The sequence below is a fragment of the Castor canadensis genome, chromosome 16, assembly GCF_047511655.1.
Source record: "Castor canadensis chromosome 16, mCasCan1.hap1v2, whole genome shotgun sequence".
NCBI lineage: Eukaryota > Metazoa > Chordata > Mammalia > Rodentia > Castoridae > Castor > Castor canadensis.
The window spans coordinates 56,750,888-56,763,224 of record NC_133401.1 but is presented as its reverse complement, the minus strand read 5'-3'; the positions used below and the strand labels follow the sequence as shown (position 1 = coordinate 56,763,224).

The following is a 12,337-nucleotide window of genomic DNA, read 5'->3' as shown; positions in this document are numbered from 1 at the left end:
AGAGGATCAAAAGTTCAAGGTCAGCCTAGGTAACTTAGCAAGACCCTGTCTCCTATCTTTTTTTTGGGGGGGGGGTGCAGTACTGGGGTTTGAATTCAGAGCCTTGGACTTTGTAGGCAAGCACTGTACCACTTGAACCAAGCCTCCAACCCAAAGATCCTATCTCAAAATAAAATTTAAAAAGGGCCGAGGAGGTAGTTCAGTGATAGAGTGCTTACCTAGCATGTAGAGGTTCTAGATTCTATCCCCAGAACCACAAAAAAGAAAGCAAAAACACAGCACTGTTGAGTCATGAAAGACATAGAGGAACTATAAATGTACATTACCAAATGAAAGAAGCCAATCTGAAACACACACACACACACACACACACACACACACACACACACACTGAATGAGTCCAACTACATGACTTTCTAGAAAAATCACAAAACTACAGAGAAAAAAATTCAGAGAGTGCCAGGTGTAAGTGGGAGGAAAAGATGACTAGGTGGAGCACAGAGGACATTTAGGGCAGTAAAGCCACTCTGTACGATACTATAATGGTGAGTACATGTCATTATACATTGGTCCACACCCACAGAATTTATGACACCAACAGTGAACCCTAATACAGTCTCTGGATTTTAGGAACTGATGATGTGTTGATGTAAGTTCATCAACTATAACAATATCATAATCATAACTCTGGTATGTCATGAGATTTTGATAGTGGAGGACGCTGTATAATTTTTTTGTGGGGGTGGTATATGGCAATTCTCAATTTTGCTTTTGACTCAATTTTGCTGTGAATGTAAACTGCTCTAAGAAATAAAGTTCATTAAAAAATCACCGGGGTGGGGGGAGGCACAAAAAGACTTGAATGTTAACAGTAACTTCTCTAGGCCATGAGGTCAGAAAGGGCTCTCTCTGCACTGCCCACATTTCTGATTGACTTCTAGCCTGTGCTTGTGCTGTCTAGAATATTCTCAATGCACCACACCAAATTCCTATTTTTGCTTTCTAGACAAACAGATGCCCTTTCCCTACTTTAAGGGGTAATGTCTACTTACTCCCTCAGAACAAACGTAGCTGCAGTTTTTCTCTATGAATTCATTCCTAATCTCCCCTGTGCTCTACAGTACCTGAACCTCACCAGGTAGCTCATAATCCATGGTCTTATGATTGCTCCTCACCTTGTTTCTCTCTCCTTCTGGATATAAGCCTTCAAGGGAAGCTCATGTTACTCTCCTTGTGTCCCCAGTACCTGCCATGGTGTCTGGCACAGAATCATTTCATGAATACTATTGAATATATGAATATGAATTACTTTGCTAAATCAAGATAAATGTAGAGAAAAAACAAATAAGCAGCACAAAACTTGAGAAAGGTAAAAGAACTCAAGTAATAAAATGGGAAATAGAAAATGACTACTCCAAAAGAAGCAAACTAAGGCAAGGCCTTAGATAAGATCTTAGATCTTATCTTAGATAAGAGTGAGGTATAATATGTGGACATTAGATCAAGGGCAAACACAACAAGGGGATTGGACTATGAGCACATGATAAAAGCGAGAGCACACAAGGGAGGGGTGAGGATAGGTAAGACACCTAAAAAACTAGCTAGCATTTGTTGCCCTTAATGCAGAGAAACTAAAGCAGATACCTTAAAGCAACTGAGGCCAATAGGAAAAGGGGACCAGGTACTAGAGAAAAGGTTAGACCAAAAAGAATTAACCTAGAAGGTAACACCCACGCACAGGAAATCAATGTGAGTCAATGCCCTGTATAGCTATCTTTATCTCAACCAGCAAAACCCCTTGTTCCTTCCTATTATTGCTTATACTCTCTCTACAACAAAATTAGAGATAAGGGCAAAATAGTTTCTGCTGGGTATTGAGGGGGGGAGCGGGAGGGGGTGGAGTGGGTGGTAAGGGAGGGGGTGGGGGCAGGGGGGAGAAATAAACCAAGCCTTGTATGCACATATGAATAATAAAAGAAAAATGAAAAAAAAAAAAAAAAAGAGTGAGGTATAGATGCTTACTGGGCAGTAGTGGGAGTGGTGTACTGAAATGCAAAGTAGGGCAGGGCAAAGTGGATTTTCACTGTGTGATCACATGATTGGTATGATGTGAGAGTACAGGTCAATGGAAATGGGCCCATTATGGGAAAAGGACCTCTAACTCTGGCCTCACTGGTGAGGGTCTCCAGCATGAGTGGTATCAGGGCCAGCAATATTCATGTTCATCCAGCACCAACCATGTCAACAACCTATCAGTAGCTCTGCAAACATGTTCTCCAGAACTTCCTGTTGAGGACCCTTCCTATATGGTTGTTTGTGTGCTGATGAAGGGCTGAGTTGAAGAAAGAGCTGTCAAAGGGATCAGACCATAGGTTTTTACCTCTCCCTCGGAGCCCACTGTTCATCTAAAGACAACACTACGTTCTTACATATCTTACTTTCTGTTCAAAAGTGGAGAGGGGAAGAACAGGAATAGAACAAACAAGTAAACAAAGACCTCCTGTACTTTCCTCCTGATAGAAATATGCCATATAAGCAAGGCAAGTGGAAGCAGGTCTGCCAGCTCATGCCCTTACCTCTCTTACCCATAAATGCAAAAATACCTCTAAGTTCTCCTCGTCCTAGAGCAAAGCTCTCACATTTGAAAAGCTTTTGGAGACCCTGGAAAACTGTTGCATTCTGTTTATAAGTAGCGCCAGGATTATTCTGGAGTCAGTGTTTGCCTCCACTGCAGGGTCTGATGCTGCCTGCACAAAGCTCTGGATCTTACTTCAAGAATTCAGCAGCTCCAATTTTGTCTCTCACCCTAGGTCTCGACCCTTAGCTGAATTATAATTAATCACCCTAGGGGTCTTGCGGGAGACTCATTTCAGAGGAAAATACCTTCTGCTAGGCAGGACCAATCCAGCCTTAGTTAGCGTCATGAATTTCAACTCTGCAAACTGCCTCCTGCTAACAGGATCCAAAGAAATTGGTCTTTCACGATGGCTCATATTTGCTGTACTTTAGACAGGCCTCTCTATAATTCTGAAATTGGTTCTCCCAAATCTTGTTTTTAAAACAATCACTGCTGAGTTAAGTTTTCTTCCAGAACTTCTTTGAGAATTCCTTCTTGGAACAAAAATAATGATTGCTTTTCTGAGAAATGCAGGTTGTAAAATCTGACGGCTCTGTCTAGGACTAAGGGGTGTGAGGTACAGAGTTCTCTGGGGTCTAAGCCTGAATTATCAAGACAAGGGCAGCAGCCAGGGGCTTCAGTTCTCATTCCCATCTGTGAAGTGGGATGTGAAGAGTTTTTTAGGATGTGAGGATCGCACCACAGCGAATTCACATTTTCACTTTCTGGAGAATTCTTACCTCATAGACCTTTCTTTGACTGATATTTTGAGGGGGAGAGGGCTGTGTTGTTATATTTACCACTAGAACGCAATAGTAAGGAAATGGGGATATTAGGGATGCAAACCATCAATGTCCAGGACTGGCTGTATTTGATAATAAGGTCTTTTTGCAACCTGTTTGCTCTTCAATACAAAAGGAAGTTATTTACTGAGAAGTGCCCATAGGAAAAGGAAGGAGTTTGCACTTCTGCAGATGGGCCAGTAAATCAGCTGAGGCTGAGAAGGACAGGGCTGTGCTGGGAGCTGGGGGAAGACTGCAGGATTCTTGCTCCTCCTCTGTGACTAGCCAGCTGTGTTAGTTAGTTAGGTTTGATCACTGCTTGTTTTCCCATTTGTAAAAGGGGGAGGTTGAGTTACGGCTGTGATTTTCACACATTTTTAAGCAGTGATGCTCCTCCTAGAGAACACTTTTTTAGAGAGCAAATATAGACCAGGCTAGGAGAGGCACCTGAGCCCCACCTATGCCTGCGAGGTTCTCATGCCCATCATAATGTTCCTGAGACACCCCAGGTACCTCCATTGCTCTGAGGAACAGAGGCAAAGTCATCAGCCTAGATGATCTCAAAATTCTTTTCTAATGGAATATGGAGATAGCTTGTTTCTAATCTACTTGACACTTGGTTTATTACGTATCTGGAGGACAGATGCTTGTGATGCTCAGAGAGAGGCCCTGCACAGTGCTGGTCCACCCAGGGTAGCTGTCATTTCAGAGAAATAGATTATAGGAAGCTGAGACAGAAACACAAAGATATGGGCAGTACTAGTTGCCAGAGGCACCACCATGCCTTCCACAACCATGTCTGTCTCACTGGCTGAAGATGGCCATGTTGCTGGTGATGGTTTTCTATGTGTGTGGACATAGCTGTCATTTTCCCTTTCTTCCCCTCATTCATTCACTTCCTAATTCACAAACATTTATTCATCACTTGCTTCTAGACCACCAACATCTAGAGGGAGGATTGGAAATTAACAAACAGATCAACCATTGGCCACATAATCACAGAGAAAAACAGTCAATAATGCAGTGGCTATTCCAATTGAAGATGGTCCAAGAGGAGCCAGCATGACAGGAGCTACCAAGAGGGTGCCCCTCAGAGGTGCAGTGTGTGAAGACCCCAAAGCAAGATTGGACGCTGAGCTTTGGAACAGAAACTTGCTGTGGTGGGTGTGCAAGAGGAGTTGTGAGAGAGTGGGCTCAGCCTTTGCTGCTGCTGTAGCCCTTGTGAATGAGCTTGGTAGGAAGGCAGCTGGGAGAGGCAGCTCATTCTGGAGGGCAGGCTCCATACTTGCCCCTGAGTGAGGGGGGCTATTTACACTGCAGAAAATTAGCTATTCACTTGGCTCATGCTTTTTCCTTTGCACTGCCCAGTTGGGAGCACTTGGTCTGTTGGTGGCAGGTTCAAATCAAAGGAGGAGGTTGAGAGAAGGGACTGGGCCCAGGAGAGCAGCAGAGGTGAGCTCAAGCCCTGGGCTCAAGTCCACAGGACCAGCTGGGCTGCTTCGTGGTTATGAGACTCTGGGCACAGCCTAACTCTAGGCTCCTCAGGGCTCCAGGGCTGTTAGCAAGATCAGTGAGATTGCACCTGAAATAGTCCTCTAAATGGTTGCTATATTAAAAGGAAAGGGTGAAGGGACTATTTAAGTGGAAGTGAGACAACAGCCCATTATTTAGTGTTCTACAATTTTCAAAACACTTCCTCCCACAGAGAGGAGGCTGTTGGAGGGCACTTCCATGTCTGTGCCCTCAGCCAACTGCCTCTCCTGCTAACTGGCCATAATCAGCAGCAGCAGCAGCAAGCAGAACTGTTGACCTTTATGTTCTCTTTGGGCTAGGCCCTGTCCTAAGCATTTATGTCTAACTCACTTAACAGTCATGGCCCTTAAGAGGCAGTCAGTTCTACTGTGATCCCACTTAACAGATGAGAGAACTGAAGCACAAAGAGGTCAAGTGCCTGGGTTAAGGGCACAGAGCTAGTACATGGCAGGGACGGGGTCAGAAGCTAAGTACTACTGGGCCCTCCACTAAGGAGCAAGACAATGAGATGAGGATGGCACCTCCCTGTCACCTGTGGGCTCACAGGGCTCACTGTGTGTACGTGGTGTCCAGTCTAGTTGGGGAGACATACCACAAACCAGTGCTTTACAGATAAGCACTTTCACTCTCCCTGCACTAAGTGACAAGAGGGAAGAGTAAAGGGTGCTGTGAGGTTGAGCACATGTCAAGGTCTAAGACAACCTTTGTAGGTCTAGTCAGGACCAAGTTGAGAGAGAGAGAGAGAGAGAGAGAGAGAGAGAGAGAGAGAGAGAGAGAGAGAGAGTGTGTGTGTGTGTGTGTGTGACATGACACACACACGGAGACCACTGCACTGATATGTGGAATTAAGAGTGTCATATTAGAAAGGGGCATGGGCCGGTGAGCTGTTCTTGTGGCTGCTACTATGCTCACACTGGGGTGCACTTCTGTTCCCTTCTTCATTACTTTTCAGTGCCTCTGCCAGTAGGCAGCTCAGGATAGGGAGCTCCTGATTTTGCTGCAACTGGTGAGAGCTGTGATGGGACGAACAGGCTGGAGGCCACTGGCTGCACAGAAGTTTTTCTTAGATTTCCTCTTTGTCCCCACCTCTGTGTCCCTTAAACCCAAGACAGAGATACTTCACAGGCTCTGCACGTGGTTAAGATCACATGCTTGGGACCAGAAAGACATGGTTCCATCCCCATGTCACTTTCTAAGGACTATGTGACCAAGTGTACCTCACTCATCCTATCTGGGTTTAGTTTTATCATGTGTAAAATAGTGGGGCAAACATTGCTGATACTCTTCTTGACACCCCAACCCACTTCTCTTTTTTCTGCTTCTATTATAGAGACCACAACACAAAACACATTCTCAGGCACCCAGGCAGATGGGACAACCAGATGTTGGAGTTCTAGCCATAAAACTCTGGGGAGACTTTCCAGGAAAAGAAGAAGGCTTGATAGGAGGAGGCTTTGAATTCTTTGTTCTTCCCTCTTTTCCTGCCTGAAAGGCAGGTTCAGTAGTCATCTTGTGATCATGAGTATAAGTAACCAAGGAGAGAGAAACTGTATGGTTCCTTTATAACAACCTTGAATAGCCAGTTGTACCAGTCCTAGATCTCTTATTATGTAATAAATAAATAAATAGGAAGTGAATACATCTTTCACTTATTTGAGCTACTGTTTATCAAGTTTTCTGTTCTTTACAGCTTAACCCTTTTCTAAACTGATAAAAAGGGGATAAAAATAGGATCCACTTGATGAGTCGTGGTGAGCACTAACTGAGAGAATGCATGTAGAGTGTACAGTACCTGGCCAGGAATGTATGTGGCAAGTTTTCAGCAAGTAGATACCCACATGCTGACACTGGAAGAAGGGAAAGCATCACTCCTTTGGTGAATTGTTGGACAGAGCAGGGAAATAGGAGGCCGGATGGGTCAGGTCCTACCTCGATCACTGAAGTCATCAACCAGCACGATTTCGGCAACCAGCTCTGGGGGTGAGCGGTTCAGTACACTGTGGACAGTGCGCAGGATGGAGGACCAGCCCTCATTGTGGAAGGGGATAATGATGCTGGTGTTGGGGAGCGTCTCCAGGTAGCGTTTGCTGTTGCAGCTGCAGGAAAACACACGGAGAGGAGGAGAAAGAGGACAGGTTCTATTACTCAGTGTCATCATTCAGTTCTCCTGGAGCCAAGAGAACTCAGGCACAGAGTTTTGGCTAACTATAAATCCCAATCCCTCTTTAGCCATTAGGAACTGAGAGAGTTGGGGACGCCTTGGTCACCACAGAAGTTTCTTCTCCTTGGCATCCTAGAGTCCTACCTCCTCTTCCTGCATGTACAGTGCTTAGGGTTATGTATTAAAGACTCCCTGTCTTTCTTCAACATTGTGCTAAGACCCTAACAAAACAATCAGACAAGAAAAAGAAATAAAAGTCATCTAGATTGAAAAGGAAGAAGTTAAACTACCTCTTTTTGTAGATGACATTGTATGTTTAATGTATGTGTATATGTGTGTTTATGCATATGCACATAGATCATCCTAAGGAATCCAACATGCACAAAACACCTGCTCTAAAGAAACTACCAGAATATTTTATTGAATTAGGTTAAACCTCTACATCTCAGTTTACAGAAACTAAATGGAGGGGGACAGAGGAACTTGTTAAAAGACTACATTACAAAGATGCAAGTAGGAAAATGCAGACTGCAGGAGATCACATAGGGCAAATGGCCCAGTTTCTTCAACAAATTGTAAGGAAAAGTGGAGGGAGGGGGGTACAAGGGGGAGAGACAATATAAAAGAAACTTAGGAGACACATTATCTATATGCAGTATGTGGACTTTTGTTTTGATCCTGATTTAAACAAATCAACTGTAAAAAGACATAAGGCCAAGCAAACTTGAACACCAATGGATATTTAGTGATGTGAAGGAATGATGTTAATTCCTTTGGATGTTTTAGTAATTTTGAATGCCCACAGGGGGCAGGGCCTCCCACCCCCAAACTTAAAATGTGGCTGCTGGAGAGTGGAGTCCTGGAGAAGGGAAAAGGGGCTGGTCCAAGAAGTTCTATCTAGTCTTCCAAACATATGGATGAGTAATTTCTCCACCAGTGGAGAGGAACATGCAGGGATGGCTGATTCAATACAGAATACTTCAGTGTCCAAACAAACTTCCCCCTCACACACAAACAAGCAATTCTGTCACTGGTTAAGTGTCCTGTAAGTCAGATCAATTCTGACACCAACTACCTGGAGTTGGAGTCAGATCCCACAGGTTAAGGGCTCAGTACTACAAGACTCCCACCACTTTACATAGCAGTTGCAAATTTGGGCTTCCAGTATTTGTGCCAACCAGCTCTAAATTAGGAGATCACCTCCTAGGGACTCAGTTATTTCTAGAACTACTCAAAGAACTCAGGATCTTATAGAGGATATAGATGAATAGCTAGCTAGGTGAAGAGCTACATGGGGCAAGTGCTAGGGAAAGGGGTGTGGAGCTTCAGAGTCTTCCCTAGACAGCCCCTCCCAGCACCTCCATGTGTCACTAGCTCTGAACTCTCCAAAGCCCTTGGTTCAGGGATGTTTACAGAAGTTCCATCACCCAGCTTGATGGCTAATTAACTCAGTCTCTTGCTCCTTTTCTCTTCCTACAGAAGAGTCAATGTGTAGTTTTCTGGTGACCAGACCCCCTCCTGAAGCCCACTTAAGAATCACCTCACTAGAACAAAAGATATGCCTATCACCCATGAAATTCCAAGGAAATTTGGAGTTGTATGCAGGAACTAGGGTAAAACACCAAATATTAGAACTAAAAATTCCCTGGTACCTCTGTTACTCAGGAAATGACAAGAGTTTTAGAAGCTCTGTGCCAGGAATAAAGACCAAGATGTCTGTTGTTATTATAAATCACACACAGGTGCAGAGGGGGCCAGATTGTTGCTAAAGGACTCTCCTCTGTTTAGAAGCATGACTCCATAAAAAGACTTTCTTGTCTTATTCCTAATCTTATGGAGAGATCCTTTCAGATTTTCACCATTGGGTATAATGCTCATGTGGGTTTTTCATAGATAGTCTTCGCTCAGTGTTTTTATTCTGAAAAAGTGTTGTATTTTGCCAAATGCTTTTTTGCATCTACTGAGATGAACATGTGGGTTTTATCCTTTATTCTATTAATATGATATATTACATGATTGACGTGTTAAGCCAACCTTCCATTTCTGGATATCCTACTTTGCATTGCTTTATTTCTTTAATATAAGGAACTACATATATAAACTGCTGTCTCCTTGATCTTTTCTTAAATATGTGTATACACTTTTCTTTTTCACTTCACATTGTATCCTGGCAATCAGGACATAAGAGATCTACAGTTTTTTGAGAAGTGGGTAAGTTCAATTCAGGGAACAATAAGCAAGACCATTTGGTCACATGAAGATCATTTTACAGAACAAAAGTTTACTTATTTTGCCTTATAGTAAGTTTTATTATTTTGCTTCAGGAAGGAAGAGGAATGGAAAGAGGGAAGCAACTTAATAAACTTCTACAGCAGTGATTCTGCAAATGCAGTCCTCCTTGGATCAGCAACCTCTGCACCACTAGGAGCTTGTTAGAAAAGAAAGCTCTAGCCCACTTCAGGCCACCTGAATCAGAATCTCTCAGGATAAGCCCAGCTATTTATATTCTACCAAACCCTCTGGATGATTCCAATGTTCACTCAAGCTTAAGAATCACTGTCTTAAAATAACCACATTTGCAGCTATAGAATGTGTTGCCTTGGCCCAGATCGTAAGATGAAGACTTATTGAAGGTGGTGTTTGGCAGGCGGGGGGGGGTGTGGTGGTGTTGGGGATATATACCTGTAAGGAAATGATATAGGCAGGATGAGTGAGGAGGATGCTGACCCAAGAATCAATGCACTATAGGTCTTAGCCCATCTTACCAGATGCTCTAGAGCTGAAACGGCCTTTCTAAGTTGTCCTATATTGAGACTAGGATCTTTCTATCCAAGTGTTATAGTTTGAATAGGAAGTGTTCCCTCATAAGGCTCATGTGTTGAAGGCTTGATCTCTGAGGTAAGGAGTGTTCAAAGGAGGGGTTTTTAGGAAGAGACTGAACTATGAGGGCTCTATCTTCATCAGTAGATGAATCCCTTGGTGGATTCATAATTTTATGGCATAATTGGGAGGTGATGGAAATTTTCAGAGGTGGGGCCTAGCTAAAGGAAGTAGGTTACTGGAGGTATGTTCTTGGGGGCTATACCTTGTACTTCTCTCCCCACTCTACTTTCCTGGACACCATGAGGTGAAGTGCTCTGATTCATCATGCCATGATGTCCCACCTCACCTCAAGCCCAAAAACAGGAGCCAGCAGACCATGGACTGAAACCTCTGAAATCATGAGTCAAAATAAATCTTTCCACTTTTAAAATGCTTCTCTCAGGTATTCACCTCAGTGATAAAAAGTCTGATTTACCCACCAAGCATCAACTGGTTCATAATGTTGAGCAAGAGGTTGCCTACCACCAAAGGCAACTCTCAGTGGGAAGCAGGCTGTGAGCTGCTTCCCAAAGGCCTAGGGCTGGGTGTATCAGCTGAAGAGGGAAGGTAAGCAGTGTGCCACCCTATTCACTAAGCAATGACAGAAACCCTACCTGAAAGGTACTGTCACACTCCCTATTCTACATACAAGTCTGCAGCATGGAGAGGCTGAAGAAACTTACCCAAAGTCAAACAAATAAAAACAGGAAGGATCTGACTATGGGTCTCACCCCAAAGCTGTACGAACCACATGTGCTAACAACCAGGAACCATGTTGACATCCAAATTTTGACAAGAGCAGGTGAGGTAGGGTTTACCATCCTCATTTGACAGGATATGCTGAGACTCGAGGCAAGGAAGCAGCCTGCACAAGGCATGTGGAATTATTCCTACTGGTAGATTTCCACAGTGTTCAAGTTGGGCTTGAACACCTCCAGGGGAAAGAAGCATCATTCTGCCTGGCAAACCTGGCTTCTGGTTGATAGTATCTCGGGGAACATTCCAGATAGTCCTGTGACAAGGAAGGGAAACTGAGGGAAGATGGATGGCAAAGGAACCTTACAAGGGTACTTCCCTTGGTTTCTCAGATGTAAGATGGGGTCCCCTTGTTCTTCCTCTATACCTGCCCCCTTCTCTATATACATCACCCAATTGCCTGGCTGGTTTCTTCTCATAATTCTGTAGGGTAGCTTAAATGTCACCTCCTCAGAGAAATCTTCCTGATCCTTGTTTTTCCAGTTGTAACCAAGTCCTTCTTGATATTCCACCTCAGGGATCAGTCAAAACTATGGCACAAAGGACAAATCTGGCAGATTGTTCTTGTGTGACTTCAAGATAAGACAACTGTTATATATATATTTTTTCCTAGTGCTGGGGACTGAACTCAGGGCCTTATACTTGCTAGGCAAACTCTCTTTTGCTGAACTCAATCCCCAGCCCCAATAACTGTCACATTTTGAAGAGTTCTAAAAGCAAAACAAAACAAAACAAAAACAAAAGAAGAACATGCAAAAGACCCATGTGGCCTCAAAGCCTAAAACATTTGCTTCCTAGGCCTTACCAGTTTGCTGACCAGTTCTATCTCACAGCAACCCATTTTTTCCTTCATTGCACTTAGCACATTTTGTGTTACACATTCTGTGTGGGAGTTCACTTACTGGTTGCCTCTCCCTAGAGAGCAAGCTCCATGATGAGGGGTTCTTATGTTGCCTTTAGCACAGCGCTGGGCACTTAGCCCACAACCAATAAGTATGTGCTAAGTGAATGGATGAATGACCCCAGGGTTCAACCAGTCTTTTTACCCTGCATCTTAAATTCTTTCATTCACATTTCTCTCCTGATTTGCAGATGAGGGTTGGTCTTCTCTTGTCCCTGCCTTTGAGAGGTGGAGTCAGGGAAGAGGTACATCTTGGGCATGGTACCACACAGGGAGCTCACTCAGGACACCTGGCTCCTGTAGCACAAAGGGGACTTCCCTGGGCCCAGAAGAGGGGACCTGCGGACCAGACAGGCTCAGAAGGAACAACTATTCACCTTGAGTGTCCAGTCAGAAGGCAGATGTGGCAGGCAAATATTGTTTCTAAAGTCTTAGTCTTCAGAACCTGTGAACACATTTGCCTTACAAAGCAAAGGGACTTTGCAGACGAGATTGAGGTCAAAGACCTTGAGATGGGTTTGAGAATTCAGATTATACAGGGGCTCCAATGCAATCACTGAAAGGAGAGACAGGTCTTTGAAAGCAGAGATCTTTCTGTCAGGGTTACAAAATGAGAAGGCAAGAGAAATAAAGCTATGGAGTGTGAAAGGGGTTTGGCCCATCATTTCTGGCCCTGAAGATGGAGGAAGATTTGAGCCCTGTGAGATCCATGTTAGACTTCTGAC

General features: G+C 43.9%; 1 protein-coding gene across 3 annotated transcripts in view; it reads right to left on the bottom strand.

The window, feature by feature from the left end:
- The window catches only part of Galnt10 (polypeptide N-acetylgalactosaminyltransferase 10), a 252,371-nt gene that overhangs the window by 119,424 nt on the left and 120,610 nt on the right, over positions 1-12,337 (bottom strand). For all 3 annotated transcript variants that reach the window (XM_074057060.1, XM_074057059.1, XM_074057061.1), the window contains exon 4: positions 6,862-7,028. In XM_074057060.1, the coding sequence (XP_073913161.1) occupies positions 6,862-7,028 (167 nt within the window). The remainder of the gene's footprint in view (positions 1-6,861; positions 7,029-12,337) is intronic.